The following is a 27,931-nucleotide window of genomic DNA, read 5'->3' on the forward strand; positions in this document are numbered from 1 at the left end:
TCTCACAATTTGTCACAAATTTAAGTTCAGTATAATTTCAACTATCAAGTTCTCTTTTGAAATGGATATTAAACGACTTCAAATGACATCCTGAATTTAATGCCCACTCAATAGGCGCAGCATGCTCTCAAAGATGGATTACATAGCCCCCTTACAATCTTACTGACTCATACAAAATCATCAGCCTCAAAATCCAAAGCATTGTGCAGTCATAACATTGCAAGTAGCTGTGAGACAGAAAGCATTTCACTTACTCCAGTAACAAAGGTGTCTAATGGGAAGCTCGAGGCAATCTGCATTTTCTCAAACACACTACAAATTACTTTCGACATAATTTGAGCTGAATGAACCTTACTTCATGGTAAATATAACAATTTACAATGACGTCAAACGAGTAGGAACTTCACCTGTTTTAGACAGGGTACAGATCGTAATCGTATTCTAGGGGTTCAAAGTGACAAAACTGTCATTAAGTATGAAGCATTTATAATGTCAATTGTCGGATTGTACGCAGCTAAGAACTCCAGAGACAACAATCCGGAACCTAGAGTTATACAAAGGTGGCTCCCAGATATATTGCAACTGATACAAATCTGCCACCAATTGTGTCTGCCATGAAGCCGCTACAAGGTGATTAGTATACTACTCATGAGAATATTATATACAAGATATAGCTAAAACGAATTAACCACTGCTTAAACCATGCAAGAGAAGAACTACAACCAACCGATCATGACCGAAGGTATCGAATTTACTCAATATATCATGAACATAAGACACTGAATTTACTAATGCACGACAAAATTGCTTGCAGGAAACAGCATGAACATCATTTCCATGAATCTAAGTCTTTCTAGTTTAAGAATTACTTTACTTTTTCTGCGTTTACAAAACTTACTTACAGAAAAGAACATAGACACCAAAAAATGTAAGTCATTTAACAGTGGAATGAGCCTGCACAAAGGCTTCAATTCCATCATTAGCTAATCAAGGTAAGCAAAGTTTAGAAAAAGCGTTGTCCCATTAAAAGTAAACGCCACTACCTCACAAATGTGAATGAAATATAATACTACCTTTTAAAACACAATCATACACAGGACAACAGGTTGTCACAAAAGGAGCAGCAGCATGCAGATCAAGGGAATGGATGGTTTCCTGTATTGAACTCTGAAGCAAGTTACGATAGTACTAATGATCCACGAACCTCAAACTGCTGCACTGCCATCAACACTTTCTCATTTTAATAGACTTAAAATACTCTGAAAGAAGTCATAATAGAACTAATGATCCACAGACCTCAGACTCCTGCACAGCCATCGACACTTTCCCATTTTAACAAGTCAAAATATGCTGCAGCTAACCAAGCTAACTAGTCTGCTCACAGCAACAATGGGATCCACCTGCTGGGACAGACAAAAGAGCAATAAGCAACCTAACAACTGGAATCCCATACTCTGGATGAAAGAGAAAGGAATCTTACTACATACTTTCTTGAACACCAAGGACTAAATTACGAACATGCTAATCTCCACAGAGATGACTGAAGCTTTTAAGTGAAAATTTGAAAGAAGTCTGCATGTAATTCTGCTTTGCCGGAGGAATATCAAGAGTTAGGTGGGTCCTTGGCAAGCTGTCCCATCTGGATTGCAATCTCACTCATGTTCGATTGACTATCCCACCATTCCCCAGCTCCAGGTTTTTCCTCTGGCCCCTGCATACCAGTCCCCGGAAATTCACCTGCTCCTTCAGCCCCTGATTGAATAGACTGAGGGTTAACACCAAAAAGCTGATCCCAAAACGGATCATTACTCATCTCACAGCCCAGGACTGATTTGGGTTCCTCTTTGTTTATACAGAAATCAACATCTCCAGGCAGATCCAGTTCTAAGCCCATCAAATCTGTACTTTCTTCTTCCGAGCATGCAGTCTGCCCAAAGGAAACAAGATATTCCTCACCTTGCAGATCATCCTCAGGTTGAGAGCTCTCGACATGCTTACCTTTGGCAAGTGCTGCGACAGAGGGAGGCTGCAAATGTGACATGCTGGGGATTTCTAAGGAAACTGGATTTGGAACACCTTCCTGTATCATTTGTTCAACTCCCTTTACAGCCATCAATTCTCCTGCTAATGTGCTGCTCTCCTGTAGGTTCTCTCCTGGATTTCCACTAAAGAGTGCTCGAAAAGGACTGGAAGGTGGTTCCAGTTTTGCGCCTGATCCTAACTCAAATGTCTCAATTAATAATGACTGAGTATCATCATTGGGATTGGGCCGGTATTTAATGATTTGTCCCTCATTAGATGGCCCCATGTCCCCTTGCGGGTCCTGCTGCTGCTTTGGCAAACGTTTTCTCTTTCTGGCTGCAGCCAGCTGCCTTTTTTCCTTCTGTTGAACTAGCTGCGCTAAGAAGCTGGGATTCTGCATAGCTTTAGCTAGAAAAGACATCATCTGTTGGTGTCTCTGCTCTGTAGCCTGCAAACGTTGATTCATTGTTTGCATTTCGCATTCAGTATTGTGCTGCTGCTGCCGCAATCTAACCAGCTCAAGCATTAATACATTCTTATCACGCTTTAATCTCTCCACCTCACCTTCGAGCCCAAATTTTCCAACTTCAACACAGGACCCAAGAGGAGGTGACAACTGCTGAATCTGAACTGGCTTGCGACGATGAATGTTCTTCAATAAATGCTTCTGCCCACGCAAGAAACCTTCATTTGCAAACTCCCAACGATCTGGATCAACCTTCCGAAATCCCTGAGAATACAAATGCACAAAAACTGCAATCAGAGAGACAAAATCAAACCAAAGGAACAAATCCCCAGGGACTCAGAAACATTGAAACAATATTCTCTATCAACTATTCCATTTTATGTACTGATAATTCAGCAAACACCACGCATTCAAACATCTTAATCAGAGATGCCTCTAAAACACGCTACAAGGTGTCTAGGATAAATCCCATAATTTAAACACTAGAATTTAAGATCAAGCAGTTATATATTACTTAGATAAATTAGATTCTATATCACTTTAGAGATTGGCACAGAATAACTCTCAAAATAAGGTTGCTCATATTTCTATTAGTTAAAAAGCGAAATACACAGGTTTTGTGGGTGCGGGTATATTGACAGGTGCAAGTGCAGGTACAGGGACAGAGATGGGGATGCCTTTCTTGAAATCAGGGTGTGGGTGTACAGGGGAGGTGCATCACAGACATGTATGTATGTATAAATTATTTAAAAAATGGAAATCAAATATATGTAGAAGAGAAAACTTACATAAAACCCTGTGATATAAACTATAAAACCATGATCTATATCATTGAACAATTGCACTCTGCAATTTATATGGATCTGCCAATACTGTGGGGAGCGTACACAGTACTAAGAGGTATAAATTTTGAGGAATGTTAGTAGGTATACAATCTATATCTTCGCACTAGATACACGAGTTGGATCTCTGTAACCAGCTGCTAGGCAAAAGATAACGCAAATCTTTTGTACAATTTTCACAAATAAAATACACACATTGAACCCCTATAACAGCTAATTGGGAATGAAATACGCAGGTCAAAATCTTAAGGTAACTAACAGGACAAATTCATGTAACATATTAACGGGCATGGACAATGCAAAATATACTGTAAATTATATTGCAGGGCATGGAGGACGTGGAGGGGACTTTAAAAATGAGAATAATGGACATGAGATTAGACCATAAAAATTAGAATTTTGGATTATTTTGAGGGTATTTGCTGGGGTCACCTTCCCACACCCAGGAGTTCAGATGCATCCCCAGAGGCAAGGAGACATTTAATATCAGACAGATGGATATTCAATGTTCAATGAATATTAGACCAACACAAGAAAAGGGCACTTTATTAATTTAACTAATAATACTAATGCACATCCTAACATAAGTTTAATTAATATAGTAATATCAGATGGGTGGGTATTAGAGATTCAAAGAATATTTTTTTTTGTAAGTCAGCACCCACAGTGGGATTGGAACCGGTAACCTATAGCATGGAGTGCCTTAGCAGTGCACCCTTCACTGTCGAACCAAAGCCCCATGGGCTGAGATTCAAAGAATATTAGATAAGGTAAAACAAACATATAGATTATCCATGCAAATCAAAACCACAGTTTTGGGAAATTCAACCGAATTGAATTCTAGACCGAATTTATTTACAAGGGAAAATTTGAAGGAATTCTGCTACCACGATTCAAACAGTGGAAAAACAAAAAGCAAAACTTGTGATCACCTTTATGATAATTTTCCCGTGTCAAGCAGTGAAATTTACATGGTCTCCATTGTACAGTACTGGCCATAGTGATAATCATGATAATTTTCCCATTGCAAGCTGTGAAATTATGGCCTCTATGCATTCTATTGTTCTTTCTGTCTTCTGAATAGCGACTATAACCAAAATTCTAACGGGGCACATCCCTCAGGTCTGTATGTCTATATTCCACATGTTGGAGACCTGACATGTTAGTGCGTTTGACAAGTGCCCTGAAGCAGGACACGTGTCAGTCTTGTGTCTGACATGTGCCCTAGCATGTCCCAAGATATTGGACACGCAAGGGACCAAAATAAAGTCCGAAAACATGATTTTCCCCTTTTTTTCACTTTTAGGCACAGGAAAATGTTCTAACATTGTGCAGGTGAAGGGGAAAAACCAGGTTTGAAGGGATTCCAAGATATTTGAAGGCCTTCTAAAGTCCTCGATTTGTTATTTCTCCAACAACAGCATTCTTCTTCATTCACCCTATTGTGACTTAATCATCATGGGCTGCTAGTAAAGGTCAAAGGAAAGGGAATAATGTCAGTATTGGTGTGGCCCTCCCTCCTCCAAGTCCTATATATTTCTGTACTGCTCCATCTGCTGCTAGCAAGTTACCAATGCTGCAAATAATTATACTTTAGCATGATAGCAACCTCGTGAGAGAAAATATCTGTTGTATCTAGCATCTACCCTATTTTTATTTACCATTGGTATCCCCACCCATAATAATATCAGTGTCTATGTAATACATTTTGATTCTGATAGAAATCAAATGACTCAATGAAAAAACTGCAGTTTATGGTTCTAACTTGTAAACCTCTATTTTATGTGTATTGATTCTTGAATACTCTAATTTCTTGTGTGTTTGATGTAGTAACTTGTGCCAATAGTTTGTAAATGTTCTAAATAATTTGGATCTTTATGTCTATTATTTAAAATTTTAGTATTTTTAATGGTTTTAATATATGTGTGAGTGTGTGTGAGTGTATGTGTCAATGGGGTATATTACGGGGGGTTGGGAGGAATGATTGTTATTCTTCCCACCCAGGTTCAATTATTGTAAGTGACATGATGAGCTTTGTTGTAATAGCTCTGATCCTTGTTTTTGAGTATGAGTAATCCCTCAAGGACCAAAAAATGTAGACCGAAGCATGTATATTCCTAATATGGAATATAAAGATAATTTTCACAGGGGAAAAAATTTATATATATATATATATAACATGTCCTCTGTGTCGCATTTCAGGGGTTGAAGTGTCTTGTGTTGAACACTCGTATGCTTCAAAAGACTATCATAAAAACCATATAAATCCTTGTAGCATTTAAGATACCAAATTATCTTAACTTTTAATTCTTTACAGTCTGCTGCATAGCGCTATCTCATATCAGAATTTGGTAGAGATTGGGTAACCTCTGCTAAACAGTGTTCCCAACATTACACTTGCATCAAAAATAAACCACTCATATAAGACTGCCCACCTATAACTGAAACCAAAACCTTTACACATTACATGTAGTTGAATGTGATTTTATGCAACCTTGTGAAGGTCTAAATCTCTGAAGTAAAATTATAAGCATTTTAAAGGAGAGTTTTGTAGTCCTAAGTAGAAGTAAATGTAGCCCAGGCAACGTTTTAAACCAAGAGAAATGTGAGAGGCATATCTGCAACATGATAAACAAGAAGCCCAGCCCTATTCATTAAAAGAGACATCTCTGATGCCACATCTACTCCATCGACTTCTTCCAGATTGCTCCTCATTCATTTTATAGCCTGCCAGACACACTGAGAAGCAAGCTTTGTTTGCTCATCAGCTTTTCCTGGTAAGGTCTTGTGCTTCCCAAGTTTCTCAACTATTGAGTCTTTGACCAGAAGTTCTCCAGGCAAAAGTCCGAAAATGGTCTTTCCTTCTATATCTGTCCATTAGTAAATATTATCTAATATTCGAAAGTCATTTTAACGGTTTGGTTCATAGACCCTTAATTGACTGTTCTTATTATCTTATCATAAACAGTCACTTTCATTTCCCATTAAAATACAAAAGGATATTTGTAAGCCTAAATAACTATGTTGCAGGAAACGCCACTTTAGGTGCCATATTAAGCACATTGCCATACAGAAACACATGGGGTATGGCCTTGATACGAGTTTCCAGCAGTGTGGACATTTCCCACATATGGGAAACATATTCCGTACTGTCAGAAACGCATTTCAGGGCCACGCACACATCCATATGATGTGTTTGTATCTCTAATTAAGCTTATTTTCATTCTTTGTTACTGCCAGGACCCACAATTTTCATTTAATCCCTAATTAGATGTTAACTAATAATTAATGAGAATTCTAGAAGCCTCTACGAACATAATTTTAGATTTCACTCTCATTTTGCCTCACCCTGTTTCACCAAGGACTATTTGAGAGGCAATAATGGTAATTTTAAATTCTTAAAGTAAAAGGATAAAAGACAAGGATAAAGGAAAAGAAATGTTAATTTTTAAAAAGGAAAGAAAAAGGAAATGAAATGTTGATTTTTAAAATAAAAAGTTAAAGGTAAAGGAAATGTCCACTTTTACTTAAATTTTTTATTATCATTAATTGTTTCAAGATGTTTGGAAGTGGTTCCAACCTCAATGGATTTCATATGGATAAAGTAAAATTTCATATCCCATTCAATATTCAATAAACTTAACAGTTTTCAGGATTTCAGGACTGGCAGGAATGCAGCATTTTCATTGGATTCTATCACATATGAGTATGGGATTGGTATTTAATTAATAGCACCCAGCCCGTTATGTATCCCAATGATGGTGGTATTCACTGTTCACTGTTGAGCTCCTTTGTCATGGCCTTAAAAAAATGTACCCTTCACTCAAGTCAAAATCATTCATTAGGCATGCTAAGCTTCTACCATATTTTAAGGCTTGGATTAGGCACTTTCACCAAAAATGGGTGGTGTTGACGGATGTCCCTCGAGGATAAAAGTATAGGCAAAGGCTTAGGGAAGAGCCAAAGAGTGATATTAATGATGAGAATCCCAATATAAGTGATGCTGGAATATTGCTTATTATTCATGTTTGTCATTTAAATGTTCTTGCTCATTTATTCATAATAATTTATTACAAAATTTCAATATAATGTGCTATTTATAAATCAAGTTTCCCCATTTCCAATATTTTTTTAGGGGCCACATTTCCGTTTTGGAAACTTGTTCCCATAACCTGTTTTCCCTGTATTGTGCAATTTAGCTAAACAGGAACAAATCACATCCCCGCCTATATGGCTTATTCAAGTTAAACTCAGTGGTGCTTCAAAGCGAAACCCAAGAAATTTAGGGAAGGGAGAGTAATCAATAATAACTTGAACAAAGAAAGAATATATTGGTCTACACTAGTAGCCGAAAGCGGGTAACTGGACTATGAAAATACATCATAGCATTCCATTTGTGTGGACATTAAAGATACAAGACCTTGTGACTCATCTAAGAAATTAAAACTAGTAACTATTTAAGTAGAATGAAAATATAAATACCTATTTTATTCGTCCTTGTTAATATTGGGAAAAATTCACATAATGAAGCTAAGATTAAAGTCAAGTGACCCTTAGTGTACAGTTCGCCTATGTATCACCAAATGTTCAAGGAAAAGGGGATGAGAGAACCGGTTTCAGGGATGGCTAGAGAGTATCCTCAAATTTCAGGGACAGCACGACAGATGACAAGGAAGAAGATATAAACAATTCCCACCTCCACCCTGCCCCACCACAACGCAACAAACAACTATGGAAAACATTAAAAAAAAGGTGTTATTTTATTATTAAAAATCAAATAAACATAATGCTACAACCAATATCACATTTTGAAACTCAAATAGGAGAGCCAATGCTTTTCTCATTATTAAGTCAAAATGTAAATACCATGCTACACTCGTACATCATTATCTAGCGTGATAAAAATAATATATGACAATTTAAACTTTATCTAGTCTTAGACACATGATGCATAAATATAAATAAAAAACAAGTGGAATAGCTGCTAGCTAGGTTTAAATACATTTCCTTGTTGTTTTGATTCCATGTGCTACAATAACTCTTCACCATAATCAATGTCAATGCCCCCATTACTATCAATATAAAACTCCTCTAGATATTCAATGATGCTTAGTGGTACCCCAACCAAGCCCACTACAACTCTTACCAATCTTTTTTTTCCTAATGTCCAAATATTCAGGATACTTACGAAAAATTTACCAGCTCTGTTTTCCCATTATCCGGATCTTCTATGAACTTAGTCCATACGGTTTGTCAATTATTAACTTGCCAGATCTTTTCTTGTTCACTTGACCATTTATAAGTGAAACCTTCAATCATACCTCCCAGTATTTAAGGTGCTAGCTCCTCTTTATATTCAAAAGACTGAACTGCTCCATACTTGCATTGGATGAAGCTCCAAGAAATGTCTTATTCTTATTGGACCTCAATGTCCATCATGCTTTTGGCGAACTAGCTTCTTAAATCTGCATTAGAAACAAACCTTAAATTCTTCCCAAGATATCTCTCTTTGCTGCCCAACAACATGAGCTATCCACCAAGGGTATGGTGTGCTTCCCAACAACATGAGCTATCCACCAAGGGTATGGTGAGATGCCCAAAGTTGCATGGAGTATTTTCAGCTTTTTTTTCTTTCACTAGATTGTTCTAACACTTCCTCAATGCTTTTAATATGCTTCAAAGAATCACCTCCATCTTGATAGTGGTTAATTCTTTGAATATGGTGAGAATATTGTGCTTCAAAGCCTTGTGCCTTGTTGCTGCACAAACTAGCAGGCCTAGTAAATAGGCTAAAGCTAGAGGGCACAACAACACCTTGGGACAAAGGCCCACTATCACCACAGCCTATGTCCCCTTCTCTTGGATTTTCACCGACAGGAGGAATCCCAGTGTTCCTCACTTGTGATAGATATCCCTAGGATATGTTTTAAGTGAGACAAGGTGGCCCATTCAATGGAAAGATTCAATCAAGAAACGAGCTTTGGGAGATGCTAGGAGGACTTTCCAAGAAAAACCCCTTGATGGAAGACTACCTAAGGCCTAGGGTTGAGATATTTGACAATATAGAAGTTCATCCAAAGTCCAGATAAAGAAGAGAAAAGGCTATGATTGATATACTTCAACAAGTACTAAAGTGAAAGCCTTCAAGAATCCCCAGGTTGAAGAATAGCACCTAGGATTCCCACTTGGTGTGATGGCTAGGGCATCAATTATATTGAGATTTGACTGTGAGAATTACCTCAAATCAGGAGGAGAAATAGCGGAAACACCAGTGCGGGAGGTTGTCCAAACGATTTTGCAAAAGCTCCCTCCTAATGAAATTTGTACCAAGCCCTAAGGAGGCCTCCTTATCCTTAAGGGGATGAGGAAAGAGGTGAAGGACAGGTGAAATGAATGATGATTCATTGAGTTAGGGGTGATCACCAGAGATCTAGGACCAATGCCTAGCAATCGGGAGGATTGGAGTCAAAAATGATCTTGATTTAGGGGATTTCGCTCTTCAAGGAAACCTAGAGGCAACTTCAGATGCCCTAATGGAGGCAGCTTCACGACTACTAGAAATTTATACTTCATTAGCAAGAATCAATGGAGTTTCAAGGATGCAATACGTAAAACAACCTATAGGAACATTCATTCATCATTATCTATGAATAACACATGCAATACTTCCAATAACTTCAATGTTCTAACAAATTTGCATTAAATTAGGGCACATTAAAGATCATGAAACATCATTCCATACGTTAGACATTCATAGGGAAAAAATATAGCATCAAATAGTACTCACAAGATAACAAAGAATATATCCATCCATCAAATTGTCAAAGAGAAGCTCCAAGAGAGATAACGAATTCTTCCATATGTCAAAATGCATTAGATTCATCCAAATAACTCCACAAAGTTGCAGGCCGAAAATATCTAATGAGACTAGCCGAAAATCCAAAATGTGATGATCCAAAGAGAGAGAGAGTCTCACTTATTTATACAAGTCTAATGAGTTCGAATTCTTAAAGAAGAAGCCCCTAACATAACAAATGATGTGAGATACCCTTGGTTACAAGCCAACCAAGATAGCTTAAACATTAATTATTGTTTAATTTGTCCTTTAGCCCATGTAATTAATGTGAAGTGCTCTCCAATGCTAGCGTTGAGGCCTCATGTGCTAAGAATGAGGGTGAGGGCCTCAAAAATGATGTTCAAGATGGGGATGCCTTCCAAACGCTGCAAAACATCTCCAAACCCCAAGTTGGGCTCAGTGGGCTCCAAATGGGTCTCATGGGTCTCCAAATGGCTCAAGATCATGTCAATGCTCCATCAATGAGGGCTAGAAGATGACACATGCCCTCCCATGTCTCCCCAGGAGAGACAAAACCTCCTCTAGGCCCTAGATCAGCTGCCAAGTGTCAAGTGGAATGTGTGGTTGGCTAGGCAATGTGGTCCAAGTGCATCATCATCTCTGTATAACTGGGGCACGAACAAGCAATGTGGTGGTGCTGAAGAAGCCCATGGTGTGGCAATCAATGCTTTGCATGGCTGGAGGCCCATAGCTCTCAACGCTCACCCTACAAGTTCCATTATGACCCTCTGGAGGGCTTGGATCCCGTATAGGGAGGCCAAGTCTAAGATGAAGACCCACTTGTAATCCTGTATACGATCCAATGTGCCTCCTCACCTTTCAGTACAATAATTCATTAGTGTAATTGAGTAATTAAGCTTGCTACTCAAGGGTAGAAGTGTACACTTCATAGTGGCATGCCCTTCCACATGGGCTTTGAACATGTACTAATGTTACCTTGTTTCACAAGAGTGTTAATGAAGGACCCTATTAGGTGGTTTCAGCCTCTAAGTGAATGACAGGTCCATGGTACATCCATCAAATGGCAGGTGTCATGTGAAATAATGATGGAACAAAGTTGGGGCAATAGGGAGGCTCCAAGCCACATGCCATGGTACAAAGGTCGTTGTTATGAAAGAGACCCACACCTTGGGTGTATGACTGTAGGAGGGAGAAATCATGGTACATGAGTTACCCCAACCTTTGTTTTTCCACCCTTCTTCATATGCCTTTTGCCTTTTATTGATTTTTCTTAATTTTATTGCTTAGAGCTCAAGAGATGAGAGCATGATATGTAAGATGTAGCAGTGATTAACCCCTTAAAGTGGGGTAGTTCATCGCTCACCAGGGGTTGGGACAATCATGGGTTCCTAAATGCTACAGGGGGTATTCATAGGGGCCCTAGGAACCAGGGTGATGGCCATAATGATAAAGGGTAGAGCTCATGTTTGGCTTTTGCCCACGCGCTAAATTTTATTGTCTCGGCCGTCTTTTGCATTTTGTGGTACATTTCTTGTTGTATGTGGCCATATTATGCTTTTATCTTTCTTTTTAGTTGCATCAACCTCTGGGGCATCGTTCCAAGCCTAACCCAAGGTGTGGACAAGGGGAAGGGGAGGCTAACACCTTGTGGACCCAATGGACAAATGTGGACCCAGATGGGGAAAATGTAGAAAGGGCTTGTAATGAGCGGAGGGGAGTGAGATATATGGCATCGGGAAACGGGACCATACAACCAAAATCAAGGTTTCCCATGTAGTGTCATTCCTAAAGATAATAGCCAATAAAGGAGATCCCACGGGACTAGGATACCAAATTAACCTCCAAGTTGAAGTAACGGAACAAGAGTACAGTCAAAGCCCATTTTTCCACCGAATCCCCCCACCAATCCATGCCCAAATGTGCCCAAGAAAAGCAAGCATAAGCACCCAATTACATAATGAAAAAGCATACCTTCGGGGTTGGAATCTGGATGGCTCACCTTCAAACATACAATCATGACAGATGAGCGAGGGCACACAATGGATGGCTTGGGTGGCGGAGAATAGTAGCACATCAAGCTATCAGGTGGCTACAAAGGGGTTGTTGGTTGCATGCTGAGGACAAATCTAGGAGAATTTTTTTCCTATATGGGTCACCCACTGGTGGTGGGTAACATGCCTAATACGCAAAAGTTGTGTGAGCAAAATGCAACTTTTCACATATGTGATTTTTCCTAGTATAAATCTTAACTGAATTTTCTTCATTAGTCTGCACTTGAGGTTATATCCTTTAGAAATGAATTAGTTCACCTTCTTCCATTTGATAACTATCTTCAAATATCTGAGATATGTAAATGTTTCAAACAAACCAAGGCTTCAAATCATGAATCTCCTGCTGCCCATAAGCAATAGCTTCGTCTTATTCTTCACTTGTAGGACTTTGAACTTTGCTAAGACTACTTGCTTATTTGGATCAACAGCAACGTCTTCCTTAAAAATATACAAACAGATACAAACATCAAAGTCATCATCTTTTGGTATAGACTCATAATTTGTGGCTTCCTTACACAGTTTTCCTTTTTACCCAAAGGAACAACTACTTTCCTTTTCTTTCTTCACAAACATTATAAAGTTATTGCCAATACAAATGGTAGTTATCATTGTGTACATCCAAGCCTCAAGGTCTCCCTAGGACTCCTTATATATTTTTTGATCTTTTGGAAGATCTGAAAATTCGAAAGTACAGTGTCCTCATACCATAAAACATATATAAAACATTTATTAGCTTACCTCTTGGACAAACGGTATATTGATCTACCACCCTAAATAAAAAAAATTGAGTGGTTTGAATGGAGGACTTCCCATTTCTTCCCAAAATGCAGTGGACATAATGCTTGAGCTTCAGCATCAAACATGGCATCCTTCACGGATTTATTCACAAATCGAATTCAACCATGGAAGTATTTTGTCATCTTCTTGTTCTATCTTCAACAAAGATCATGTTATATCATATAGATCTTCATAAGGCATCTTGTGTCTTGGGATAGAGGTTTTATCTGAGTTGTTATTCTCTTGTGTAACTATTCTTACAAGTCTTCATATCTTTGAGGAGCCTTTTTTCTTAATGCTTGACATCATTTTCAACTCCTCTCTCCCCTTTATTACCAATTAGAGCTTGCAAGGCTTCTTCAAAAAAATTCTTCTACATTTCGTACACAATCTTAATTCACCATAAAGATATCTTCTCACTGCCTCTTCCACGAGTGTGTTTTTGCTCATGATTCGCCCTTGTGGTGCTTAAAACATTTTTAACATGCTCCTTGATACTACAGTGACAATCATTCACCACCTATATAGAGGTGAAGCACTGTTTACACTATACAACCACCCCAACTAAATTAACATCCCCTAAGTGAATTAGCATTCCCCTTATAAGTAGTGCATCAACCAATTCTTGTGAGCACCAAACCCTTGAGGGGGCTATAACAACACCCCTTTCATTGACCCAACTCATGTCTCATGGCTTTAAATATCTTTTGATTGCTCATGGAAGGGTCTCTATCCTTTTCATACCATAATGCTTCATATGTTTCTCCTTAAGCGTGGGGCATTCATGAGTGTCATGCTCTCTCCAAGTCCACATAAAATACATATTATTACTCTAGGTAAAAGGAGTATATGCATTGATCTTTTGAAGAGCCCAACATGCCACATAAGATATATTTTTACACTTGCCTTCCTTCAAGCAAAAGTATTATTGCACTAGGTTAAATAGTTTGTCCATTCTTCAAGATTGAGTGAAGAACAAAGCTGAGTTAAGGGAGGCATAGGTTGTGATTGAGTTTGATAAATGTCTTTCCAAGGTTTACTTTGTGAACTTATTGTAGGGTTGGAATCCCTTTCCTTCATCTTTGGATTCTTCAGAATCATATCTGTTAAATTTTTACTTCGGTCTTGATGAAGACCATTGGGCCATTTTCTTAAGAGTTCTCTTCACTATGTCAAAGTCTTCTTTGAGTTTTTTCTTGAATCACTCATCAACATGAGTATTCGAAACCATTTCACCTCCAACAAAATCTTTATAATTTGTGTGCCTTTGAGTTCTTACTATAGCTCTTATTGATAGGGAAAAGATGGATGAGTTGATTCTTTCTCTAGCATGCATCTAATAAGAAAGTAACTCCTTGATGGTATTGCATATTTTCTTATACTTTCTCTCTTACGCTCGCAATGTTCAATTGCCAAAATGTTCAAGGATAAGAAGCTATACTCTTCTTTAAACTTGTAAACCAATTGTGACTATAGGTTTGGAAGTTGTATTTCTTGTCATCTTCCTCGGATACTCAATAACATTTCCTCTCATGGAGCTCTTAAATTGGTCCCACTTGTGCTCAAGATGATTTTCCACAGCGTTCCAAATGGATTCTTCTTTAAACTTTTCCATTTATGATTGCATCTAGTAACACTTACCTGGATCTGAAGTCATGGATGCCATGTTTTGACCCTAAGAAGAATGCACTATCAACACAAGTATTATTACTATTAGGAGATTGCTTACTCAAATTGATTGGAAAGATTTTGGCTCTCAAAATCACAGATAACACAATTCATTTTTATTGCATTGTTGGTCTTTCATTGTTGCTATGGTCTGTGTGTGATTTTGGTTAAAAGTAATTCAATGATGACCTTTGAATCTTAACAAATGGTATCAAATAGGAAATAAGGGCAAGTAACATTATTTGTGTACATGCCTAGAGACATTGTTTCCTCTCTTAGGTCAAAGAATCACAATCAGAACATTTGTTTATTGTTGTGGTCAATTACAATAAAAAACATCAACACTGTTAGAACAGGTATATTGACACAATGACACCATTTCCAAATTGGGTTCATAATAGCAATTATGGACAATATGAAGGAAGATAATCCCTTGACAAGCCGACCTTTTAGCTCTGCCATATTTTCGAAACACAGAGTTGTATCTTGCAGTGTGATTTCCTCTCTACTTTGAAACCATATTGCAATGCCACTAATATTGATGTCATTTCCAAGGGTTATAACAGTTATTCTCAATAGCAGTGAGGGAGTAAAAATCAATTTAAGTTGTGGTTATGCTTATCCTAAAAACCTAGGAGGAAACACAGACCCTTTGAATGAAAACTTCCATTATTTATGTTTTTAAACCATAGCCTTAATAAAATGGGCATACATGTGTACTAGAAGAAAGGGCATACAGGGTAGTAGAAGAAAGGACATATAATCCATAAGTCCTATGAAAAAGCATATCGGTTTCCCTCTTTCAAACCATTTTTTTGGGGATACATACCAATAGCACCGGGTTCTCAATATGGATATATTAGCCCCCCTCACTGAAGAATATACAAGTTTGTAGCAAAACTATGTGGTAGACACCCCTAAAGAAAACTTCCCTGCATACGTTATGGGCTAAATAGGACTTATTGAAGAACTAGCCATTAAGTACCAAGATCATTGAAGCCTTGAAGTAATCCATAATGAAACATTGTTTATGGTTCAAAATTGCAGGAAGTGTATGTTCTCATTTTCAACAATATTGAGACAGTGAATATGAAGTCAAATTCAGTAGAGGAATGCAATGAGGAAGCAATACTTCCAGTTCCACCCAAGGTTGCAACAAAGGATGCAATGGTTGTTCCAATTCATATTAAGGAAATTAAGGAAGAGAAGTCCCCATGGTAGCTCCAATGTCTTTTACAAAGGTTGCCAATGCACAAACCATGGTGAACAACATGTTCGATGCACTACGAAATGATCGATTGATGTCAACTCCTACTATTTAGCTCATATAACTCAAATTTCATTATCAACCCATTCATCCCACTCAATTTTTACTTGTGTGGCTCAAACTAGGTTCCAACTATTGCACTTTCCTATTCCAATAGAGCAAACGACTTCCTCTTCCAACAAAGTGGACACCAACAGCACTATGCCCTCCTTCAACAATTATGTACAACAATTAATAAGGGTGCAGGGGCATTTATGGAGGGGGGAGAGAGAAAAAGAACTAATGTATGCCAAAATCATCCCTACACCATCCTCAATTTAGTTCCAATTTAGATGTTTTTCCATATTTAGCAATTCAATTATATTTCTGAATTTTCCTTTAGTTAGTAGTTCCATGCACAATTAGTTAGAAGGCATAATTCCATAGAGAGACTAAGAAATCATGCACATGGATTCTCAATCTTAGTTAGGGCATCAATCTCCTGAAGGATGCATGCTTGAATACCTCGGTGCATCTCCAATAGAGGCACACTTCACTTGGCTCATCTATCCATGCAAGGAATTTGCTTAGGGTTTGATACTTCAATTGGTGCATTGGTGTGCATACATCCAAATTCGATGCACCTTCTCTTTCTCCTAGTATATAAAGGAGTTAAATTGAAAGTTGTTATACTAAAAGTGCATTAGCTCATTGTTTTCAAATTTGAACAAAAATGGAGATACAAATTTGAGTCTCAATCCTAAGCATATTCCTTTATGTATTTGTCATTAATGTTAGATTGCGTTTGTAGATTACAACATTTATAAGTTGTAGTTTTGATTGAAAATTAAACTTTTTACCTACCTAGTTATAGGAGCAATTTTCCGAGTGCATAACATAATTACTGGAGATACAAATTTGAGTCTCAATCCTAAGCATATTCCTTTATGTATTTGTCATTAATGTTAGATTGCGTTTGTAGATTACAACATTTATAAGTTGTAGTTTTGATTGAAAATTAAACTTTTTACCTACCTAGTTATAGGAGCAATTTTCCGAGTGCATAACATAATTACCATCTGCTAAAAAATGGACATGCACCAAAACGTGCTTGTTGAAACCTTCTAGGAATCTGTGTATAGGGATAGCACCTGGAATAGGAAGTCGTCAAAAAGTTTCAAGGGTGGGATGCCCAAGATTTGTACTTGAGAAAAGCATTATGGACATGTGATAGCCTTTTTTAGGTTGCTAGTCTATTTTGTCCAATAGTGTGTTCAAGTGTAGCAAAATGACTACATTCCATCTCGAATATGAAGATAGATTAAAAGGTCCCTCTGACTTCTTCCATGGAAGCATCAAGTATAGATGTTGTTAGAGGTGCATGATCTTTGAAATTTTGTGGAGACCAAGGTTGTAGAGCCTAACAATCCCATGCAGTAAAAGAGGATGGCTAAGACAAAGCAAGTCATCCTCAACTTTATACATCCAAACCCAAGCACTCTCTCCTAATATCTTTCTAAAGCTTCTTTCATCCATGATGATGGATGGAGTGTCCACATGAAACATCACACTTTTCACACTCTTGCACATAGTTTATCTCCAAAAATAACTTAGCTTTATGAATATAACTTAGTCCCTCACATCACTTGAGAAGACCAACAATAAGGGGATGTTTGATGCTCGAGTCGCTCTATATCAAAGTGAGAACATCACCCGAAAGATGCTTTTGTGAAGTAAGCTTAAAGCCACACAGATGAGCAAGGTAGAAATTCTACCCTTTTACTTAAAGAAGATAAATGAAATCCATGATCAGATTGCAATAGTTGAAGAAGAGGTCAAAAATGAAGAATTAGAACCCATAGCCTTACATAGGTTTTCATCTCTTGGTAGCCTTTTTTCTAAGCCTCAAGGTGTATATGCCTAAGGTGAGATTCCCACCTTTGAGAAGCTATGGGATGATTTCATCTAGGAGGAGATGACACTAGAGTATGTTGTAGTCATAGAGGAGGAAGAGCAGAATCTAACCCTCCTTAGCAAGATGAAGAAGGGCAATAAGAAAGGACTCAAGAAGAGTCAAAAAGGAAAGAAAGAGGAATTCGGTTCCTTGAATCAGGGCAAAAGGATTAGAGCCACATCAAGTGTTCCCAGTGTCAAAATTTTGGCCATTTTGCTTCTCAATGTTCTCAGAAGAAAAGGAAGGGAAAATTCACCATAGTAGAATCAATTTGTAGGGAATGTAGAAGCCTCTACCAAATTTTATGAACTTGCATCCAAGTTTGAGATATCCTTCCTCGTGGTCTTGTGCCTTTCATCTAACACCATGTCTGGTGTCAAATATGTGGATAATGGAGCATCTAGACATATTAACTTCAACAAGAAAGACTTTCGTAGACTTCACAAGCAAAAGGCAAATATACAAGTGGAACTTGGTAATGATGCCACTTACCTAGTAATAGCATTGAGATCCATCTCATTCCTAATGCCCTCAATTGATGCTCTGCAACTTTGTTTTGTTTTATATGTTCATGGTTTGACTAAAAATCTACTTTTAGTTTCAATAATAATAGACCTAGGATGTATTTTTGAGTTTCATGATCACCAAGTCATCATCCAAAGGAGATGCTCAAATCCTAGTCAAGGTATTTGGGAAGGTGGTTTGTACAAATTACTAGCGAGTCCAATGAGAACCCCAATGCATGATAATGACAACTTGTGTGAGATTTGGCACAAGAAGCTAAATTATTTGCACTATTTAGTGTTGTCAATCATGAAGGATATGGTGAAAATTGTGCAAGAGATAGCATTTGACAAGCATGCTAAGACTATTATCCCAAGCAAGGAGCATAGTTCAAGTGAGATTCTTGACCTAATACATTCAAACATGTGGACCCATGACTTCAACTTAAATATTACGTAACATTTATTATGTTTCATTTATTAATGATTACTCTTGTATGACCTAGATCTAATTCATGAGGATCGAGCATTAGGTTGTCGAAAAGTTTCAAGAGTTTAGAGTTCTAATAGAAAATCAAACAAGTAAGATGATTAAAGTGTTGCGACCAAATAATGGTGGAGAATATACCTTCAAGGAATTTGACACATTTTGCAAGGAACATGAGGAAGTTGATAATGCCTTACAACTCGTAGCAGAATGGGGTTGTTAAGAGGAATAATAGATCCATCATAGAAACAACCAAATCTATGATTCATGATCTAAATTTGTCCATGCGTCTCTAGGTGTAAGCATGTCTAACAACTATTTATATTCTAAGCAAGTATTCTCAAAAAGTTTTCAAGGAAAAGACACCAAAGAACGTATTCACAGGTGAGAAGCCTCAACTAGCACACTTTCATGTCTTTGGTTGTCCTATCTATATTGATATTCTGAATGAGAAAAAGACTAATATGGAAGCTTCTAGTTTGAAGGATATTTTTGTAAGTTACAATGAGCTCTCTAAAGCTCACAAAGTCTATATTCCATCTCATCAAAAGATAGTTGGGAGTAAAGATGTCAAATTTGACAAGGATGCATGGTCCTCAAAGTCTTAAGAACCTCTAGCAAACACTGAGGTAGAGACGCTTGCTGCCCCAAAGGCTGATCCATAGAGTCCAAATTAATCAGATTTAGATCAGCAAACTTTTGGAGGTTCAAGGGATGCCTCTTTACCCTCCACTTCAACCATAAAACCTAGATGGCTTACCCAGACATTACACGATGCACAAGAGCAAGTAAGCTCCTAGGACTTTACTTTGTATAAGTCGTCCTCCTAAGAATTCCTAAATTATGTGCCACTAATGTTTTCCCTCATTTATGCAGAGTCTTCTAGTTTTGAGGAGGCCATAAGTCACAATCTTGACAGGATGCCATGATGGACGAGTACAACTCCATCAAAATGAATGGTGTGTGGAGATTGTCCTTAAACTAAAGGGGAAGTTAATGATTGATTTCAGGTGGTTGTACAAGATTACGCATGCAGAAAATGGAAGCATAGAGAAGTTCAAAGCTCGATTTGTGGCTAGAGGTTTTTTTCCAAAAAGAGAGAATTGACTATGTGGAGACTTTGGCTCATGTTTCCAAGTATAACTCCATTAGGTTCATTATGTCTTTAGCATCAGCCTTTGGTTGGAATTTATATCAAATGGATGTAAAGACAACATTTCCTAATGGTATGATTGAGGAGGTAGTGTACACAAAACAGCCAAGATGCTTCAAGGTGCACAGGTGTAAGACTCACACTTGTAGGTTGAAGAAGGGCATTTATAGCTTGAAGCAAGCATAATGTGCATGGTACTCCAAGAACAATGAGTGCTTTTTAGGATTGCATTTCTCTAAAAAATATGTAAATTCTAATCTTTATTATTTGTTTAATGAATCTTATCCACTTGCTTTAGTCCTATATGTAGACACTCTTATAGGAAGTTCAAAGGAACTCATAGCATGTTGCAAGGTAGAGTTGACCAAAGAATTTGATATGAAGGACATTGGTTTGATACACTATTTCTTGGGTCTAGAGATGTGGCAAAGTCCAACTAAGGTCTTCTTCGAAAAAGGTAAATAAAAAATACGCAACTGAGGTTTCACATGAGAGTTTTCAAGCCCATGGCTACTCCCTATGGTAGTAAATCTTAAGTCATTTGTTGATTTAGATTCAACTTTGGTTGATCCATCTATATACCAAAACCTAATATTTTATTTTGCCATCAACACCTTAAACCAATCTATTGTGGACTCTAGGCAATTTCATTGGGTTGCTCCAAAACATGTTCTAACGCTTGAAGGGAACAGTACATTTTGGTCTGAGGCATGTTGGCAATGGAGAGTCAGTGCTGCATGGATTTACAAATTTCAATCAAGTAGTACTAGCAACAAGAGGAGCACTTCAAGGTGTTGCTTATGTTGGGTTCAGGTATGGTTTCCTGGTGTAGCAAGAAGAAAGCTTCAATGGCTCTTAGCTCATCAAAGTAGAGTGCATAGAAGCCAAATCTGCTAGTTGTATATCCATATGACTTTGCGAGTTATCAGAAAAGTTGACAAATTGGATTTTGAACACGATTGTGATTTACTGCGACAATCAAAATTATATCAAACTCTTTGAGAATCTCGTGTTCCACGATTGGTTTAAGCATATTGAGATCAAGTACCACTTCATCAAGGACAAGGTCCAAAAGGGAGAAGTGATTCTTCAGGACATTCCTACAGATTATTCGGTTGCAGATATCTTGCCCAAGCCCCTAGCAAAGGATAATTTTGAGATGTTCAAGGAGATACTTACATTAGTGGATTAGGAGATACTCACATTGTTGGTATTTCATCGTTGCTATGTCTTCTGCATGATTCTAGCAAGCCACTAGTGACTCAATGGTGGGATTTGGATCTTAATTGAGTTCTATACCTTTATTATCACTCTCTAGTTTATGATCTATCAAATGTATTAACATGCATCAATCATTATTTTTATTATGTAACAATCTCATGCAATCCTCTACACGTCACACCCTTTCATTTCCAACTGTAATTTAGCATCTAAGGTTGTTACCTTTGCCCCACTTTTGTTTGATGAGTCACATAAGACAGTAACTCCTTTCTTATTAATTTTTTGTGGATTCAAAGTTCAAACAACTCTGCCAGGGGTACGTACTGAATATACAGAGTTTGGGCATCATCTTCAAGATCCATGTTTGGGGCCATATCCTACTTGGAGGGTAGTAGAAGGGCCCTTCTATTTTAGCAATACTTTCTAACAGAATTTCTGAGTGGTAGCTTGAAATTCTTAGATCTTTCAGGATGAAATCTCGTTGCAACCACACTCACCGTGGAAGATTGGTGCTATCACATATGTAACTAGAATCCACCTATCCTGTTTTTATGACTGGACTTCAACTGTCAGGTTTACTCAGGCTCAATCTGTGCCATGATAACTCAATTTCATCCTCTGCATCAATCGATGGGTAAATTAGAGTAATCTCTTTCATGGTTTCCTGGATCATTGATGTAGCTAATATATTCCCCACTTATAATTCCTCTATTCTAATTTCGTTGCAAAAATTCCTTTCTTGAGGTACTAAAGTTAAGTTGCACCTTTCTGCCTCTTCGCATTTAAAGGATAGCCAGTTTATGGATGAATTGTTCATTAGCATCCAGGATGGCTGCCATAACTTGGTGACTTGTATCTTCAATTCCTTCAGCAGGTTGGTAATGTCTCTAGACAATGGCAATGAGTCTGCAAAGAACTCTCCTGTGGAAATATTCACATCTGTCGTGTATATCATGTGGGCATTAAGCTTGGGTCCTTCGTCTTACTCTTGTTGTTACATTGAAAGATATTGAAAGAAAGAATTTGTCACGCTTTTCAGGGAATTTTATTCATTTCTTAACCAGGATATGGTTATCTACTAGTCTCTAGAATCTAGATATGCAAGGATTAGAAAAAGGGTGATGTTTTCAAGTTCTACACCTTTTTTCCTATATAAGCATCTATATATGTTCCACTGAAGGAGGTAATTCCAGCAGATTTATTATTTTCCTTTTTATACCTCTGTCAAGGGTTTTTCATCTTTATTAAAAGGCCACATGCTGCAGATTTAGTCCCCAAAGGAGAAGACTCACATATGTTATGTCAACTGGAAGTGGAAACTTCTTTAATCCATCTGGACACAGCAAGCCAAAATGCTGAAATGAAATATAAACATTCAACTTTATGGAACAACGAACATTCACATCAAAGTTTTAAACCACTGTTGAGCAGGTCTGATTTGGGGAGCAAATGCACAACCTATCAAAGTCTGCAAGTAGCTATGAATCCACCGTTGTTTACTTCATTGTCAATTACCTAATTTTATAACCTACTATTAATGACTTAATTGCAATAACATGTCATTCAAATCGTAGAATTTTAGGAGCAGTTCCAGAAGTTTCTATCATATTGCTTCAATGTTTATTTATGTCTACATGGCTGAGCTGAAATAACCACAGCCATATCCAATGAGCAAGGCACATGTTACTGACGCTAACAATGTATCAACTAATCCCCTCGAAAAGACAGAAGAACTATTGCGAAAAATGAGATTAGACATGGAATTGGCAGGTATGCTAAAATTTGAGCACACCTCTACAGCGACAACCTACTCTATCAACAATATGTCTTGTTTTGTTCAATATTATTTTGAGACTGTCTGTCCTTATGATTGTCAAGTGCAATGAGCTTGCTTCTACTACACACTCTATAACTGGAGCTCTTGCATTTCATAATGTAAACATGGACATCTTAAAAGATTTCACGTCTTGGGTATTCCAATAGTCTCATCCAATTTTGATTCTTAGCATGGGCTTTGATGCATATCTAACTTAAAAATGCAAATAGCATATAGAAAAGTAAACTTTTTAGAAATGATGCAGCTAACAATCTAGGGTGTGAAGTTTATAAATTTTTATCCAAGACAAGCTATATGGTGTATTGCTGCTTATTTCTTCTATTTTATTCCTAAAATACAAGTATTTTTACCAATTCCTTGTGTTCTTTGTTGGTCCTACCTTTCTGCATCCCAGGTATTAATATATATCACAAAGAATATCTCTAACATAATCTCATGATAATATCTTATTTTCGAAATAGATTTCGATCATGAAATCTGTCAGGTTTAGTATAGATTCGAGAAGGGTATAGGATTAATTTCAACCTTTCAAGTTCCATAAGCATCACAAAATTAAATGTTTGGGCAGTTTTAGATGCTCCCAAAGGCATTAAATGTTATATGGAAGTTAATAAATATGAAGTGTGGAAATCACAAGTTTTAGCTATAGGATATTACACAAAATATCATAATTTATAAAAGTATACCTATATAACTAAACATTCTACATTTTTAACCTTTTCTAGACACATTTTTCTGACCAATTTTGTCCAACATCTGGTTGAAGTTTAAAAGGATTGCTAGAATTGTGAATTTCAAATATTGGTATTGCACAATTCAAGTGTTCGAGGGGTTTTGGAGGGCACTGAATTGATTTATGCATTCAAAAACGCAATCTAAGCAACCGAAAAATGATGGTTGCACGAAAAAACCAATTACATGGAACCGTTAGACTTGTCCTCACAAAATCTCTTTAAGGAGTTTCTCCGAGATGAATAAAATAGGCAAAACGATCATCTAGGCTCTGCTGTTAAATGTTATAGCCTAAATCCCCAATGTTAAATTACCGGTATTTTAAAGAGACCCTGTATATTGCTAAATAGGAGGTAAAGGTTACACATGTAAGTTGTAACTCATAACATTGAGGGCAGAGTGAAACATATTTGCATTGTGATGAACAACCATGCACATTGGGAGGAAGAGCATTTTATTTAATTCCTCGTGCAGGAAATAACGGGCATTTTTTTCTTACAACCAATGGCTACACCGTAGATTTCTTCCAGCCCACTCAGGACTATTTTGGTACAGAACCACCAGAAGCTTCGAGATAAGCTACGCTCGTCTGCAATAGCTTCACCAGTGAGCCCTCCTTGCTTTCCACGCGTTCCATCTACTCCCCCCTCGACAGTTCTCTATTCTCTAGGCAAATCCAACAATGAACTTTCATTTTCCCTTTCACTATTTCATAAATTCAAGAGGCTATCCAACAATGAACTTTCATTTTCTCTTTCACTATTTCATAAATTCAAGAGGCTACTTGAATGATTCGATGCATAACCACTCCCTTCAGTTTTCATTTTTGTAATTATTCTGTCTTTCATATAATCTTATGATAAATTATACCTCTAACTTTTCACAGGTTTTTGAACATTCAATTAAATTGCCATGAGGATTGAGGACAATAACATGCATTTTGTGATATAAATTTGCAGGACAAATTGCGTAATCTATGCCCTACATTGGATTGTGATTCAGGGCCTGCCTTCTGTGAGCTAGTTCACTTTCACCGTAGCAACCAGAACTCCAAGTACCACAGAGCTGACAGTCATGCTTTGGATGGGTAATATCCCAAAATTATTAGGATGTTCTTCCTTCTAATATAATCCCCAAAACTTCCCTAAATTGTATCACTTGAGTCCACTAATCACTGGTTCTTGATCAACGATAATAGTGCCATCCAAGAATTTGCGAGAGAATTCTAGAATCTGCGATTTTCAATTAAGATATTCTACATCATGATTATATCCAAATCCAGTTTATCCAATGCACTTTATACAGATGCAGAGAACCCACTGTTTCAGGCTTCAGCTTCTGTTTGGTCATAAACGTGAACAAATTCAACCACATGCGATACTGACACTGTTTAAACAAAATATCCAAGAACATGTCTAACATTCGTAACCAAATTTGAAGCCATGAAACAGCGTAAAGACAATTCACCCAATTCCATGTTATACTGTCTGCCCTAAATCTTGTCAGTTGCACCTGCATAAAAATGCAATCAGGTAATGGCCCATTACAAACCATCTTATATTTGCTCTGCTAAAATTCCCTCATCTAGACACCGTCCAAACAGAACCAGACCAAGAATCACTGCACCTTACACATGCACCGACACAACACACCCCGCAGAGGAGGGGCACGGCGAGTAAACACACATTTACTTTGTTCATCGGAGGGCCCTAGTGCACTACCCATGTTGGACAGGTTAGTGTAAAACTCATGGAATATTCGTACGGGTGAAAAACTCATGGGATACAGGACTTAATTGCCCCCCTGGACCGACCTCATAGCCAAACCTCAATGACCAATGTGAAAGGAATTTGACACATAAAAGCTAAGACGAATCAATAACAATTATGCAAAAGCTTAGTACAGAATATAAGATGGAAAAACAAAATGCTCCACAGAATCAATACCCAACAAAACACTGACCCAATTCCGAATTATTCTAGCAAAGTTCACAATACAATGTCGCTGAAAACAAAATTGAAGGAAACAGAAGAACTCACATAAGTATTAAGCTGGCGAACGAAGCTAGAGAAATTGTTGTGCTTGAAACACCGGGGCAGCAGATTTTGAGAGAACTCGGGGGGATCCCACACAACAAAACTGTTGCCCGCGCTGCTCCAGGAGACCACTGGGTCCGTCGAAGGATCCTCCACCATGTCATATGTCTTAGTGAGAAACGGAGGAATGGCGCTGCTCTGCAATCCTTCCATGGGCTGGGGCGCGACAGGAGGCAATTGTTGCGAACTTTCCTCTACGAAGCCAAGGGGTGAAGAGCTTGAACCTTCTGCAGAAGTCGCCATGGTGGGTAAATTTGGGAAGGTGCCTTGTCTTCTTTTTCTGAACTCAGCGGGTAATTTTTGCCCCAAAATCTCAGGCCAACCCAACTCAGAAACGGTCGCTGGATCAAGAAAAGAAACAGTATTGGAGATACCAAGTTTTTTGATTGAATTCGGAGTTCGATACGGTTGGGTATCACCATTACCCACTTGGATAAACCTCAGCAAAACCTTTGAATGAATGAATGAGTTGTGTAGTCGACATGAACTGTCCAAATTATATCGACAAATGCCGACAATAGTCGATCCCTTACTGGGGTTTTATTCGCCCTCACACTCGCTGTGTCGAGATATTTCTAGAGTCCAGACCATTTTTTTCCCTTAATTTTTGCCCAAAGAGGAAAGGAGCAAGAAGGTGCAGGGCAGGTAGAAAGATCGAAGATGAACACAGGAGCCTCTGTAGAGTTTAGTGTGTGGCATTCCTCGGGGTTGACATGTATTTTAAAAGAGATATTTCAATAAAATATGATATTTTTGTAAAAAGATATGTCCACCCGGAGTAAATGTCGAAGAAGATCTTATGGATGTCACTACGTTCATGTGTGTGCTTCGTTTCCCTGCCATGTATAGCATCTTTTTTGATGACCTTTGCATTATGTATTCAAATAAAATTATATTAAATGTCTATTGCAATGAATGTATTAAATATTTGTTGTGACTTTACAACAAAGTTACCCCTTTGTATGTGTAAGTATTATTTAAAAGAACATAGAATGACCGAGCGGGTGGGTGTGAAAAAAATAACAATAAAAAATGTGGTTTTATTGTACCGTGTTACGATACAAAATTAAACTTCAAAAATGAAAATAGAATGACCTAGAGTGGGTTTTAAAAAAAATAAAATAGAATGACCCAGAGAGTGGGTTTAAAAAAAAATAAAAATAAAGGATGTGGTTTTACTGTGCCATATTATAATACAAAATTAAACTTCAAAAATGAAAATAGAATGACCTAGAGAGTGGATTTAAGAAAAATTACAATAAAACATGGGGTTTTAATGTAGCATTATACAAGATTAAATTTTAAAAATGAAAATAAAATTAAAATTAAAATGTCAAAAATAAATAAATAAATATATATAAAAAAAATAAGAAAAAGACCATTACCTTCAAGCAATATTTACTATCTTTATTCCATAAAACTTGACTAGGCGCTAACCACATTAACATAATTAAACGTTTGTTAATATCAATTTAAAAGAAATTCTATTGATAATATATAACATAACACAATGAAATTAAAATGTAGATTTATGAAAGGTATTTAGAGTGTTAATTAATTTTTAAAGGAATAATTATTTTTATTATTTATTGGTTTCGTTTTGAGTTAATTAAGTCATTTTCACTATTTACTTTTGAATCTGAATTTTTAAAATATCATTAAGAAGAGAAGATTAAACCAATATTTTTGAAATAATGAAAAACTCATAAATTTACTTCACCAATAAAATTATAAAATTTATTTTTAAGTTTATTTTTATAATTTTGCTTTGCTAGATTTTCATGAGGTATGTATTTTCTTTTCTATTTTATGGAGCAATCTCATTTAAATAATTGTTTGAACGGCAAATGGATCCCTCTCCTAAAGTTCCACTTAGAGTATTCCTTCCCATTTCTCATTTTATCAACACCAATACAAATTCAAAAACACTACAAGTTGTTGATTTTCTGTTATCCCACGTTCACACTTTTTAACATTGTTGAATCTTATCATGTTTGCATTTCACACACCCATCTCCTCTGTGATGTGCCATAATAAGTTTGGGGAGAAATAAGTGTTG

The 27,931-nt window shown here is 37.2% G+C and overlaps 1 protein-coding gene across 17 annotated transcripts; it reads right to left on the bottom strand.

The window, feature by feature from the left end:
* Positions 1–26,583, bottom strand: LOC149191404 (heat stress transcription factor A-2e-like). Of its 17 annotated transcripts, none has more exons than XM_089404220.1 (6): positions 25,816–26,583; positions 1,519–2,752; positions 1,297–1,400; positions 1,074–1,213; positions 408–609; positions 1–293 (listed from the first exon to the last, which is right to left on the bottom strand). In XM_089404220.1, the coding sequence occupies exons 1-2, from the start codon at positions 26,113–26,115 to the stop codon at positions 1,604–1,606; spliced, it is 1,449 nt and encodes a 482-aa protein (XP_089260346.1). In that variant the 5' UTR covers positions 26,116–26,583; the 3' UTR covers positions 1–293; positions 408–609; positions 1,074–1,213; positions 1,297–1,400; positions 1,519–1,603. The 17 variants fall into 17 exon arrangements, with proteins under 17 accessions (XP_089260346.1, XP_089260347.1, XP_089260348.1 ...); XM_089404221.1 differs by having other exon boundaries at positions 1,074–1,218; XM_089404222.1 differs by having other exon boundaries at positions 1,297–1,403.
* Between the last annotated feature and the right edge of the window lie 1,348 nt (positions 26,584–27,931).

This window comes from Pinus tabuliformis, chromosome 2_2, assembly GCF_031772625.1.
Source record: "Pinus tabuliformis cultivar Carrire ecotype Pingquan chromosome 2_2, CPIR1, whole genome shotgun sequence".
Classification (NCBI taxonomy): Eukaryota; Viridiplantae; Streptophyta; class Pinopsida; order Pinales; family Pinaceae; genus Pinus; species Pinus tabuliformis.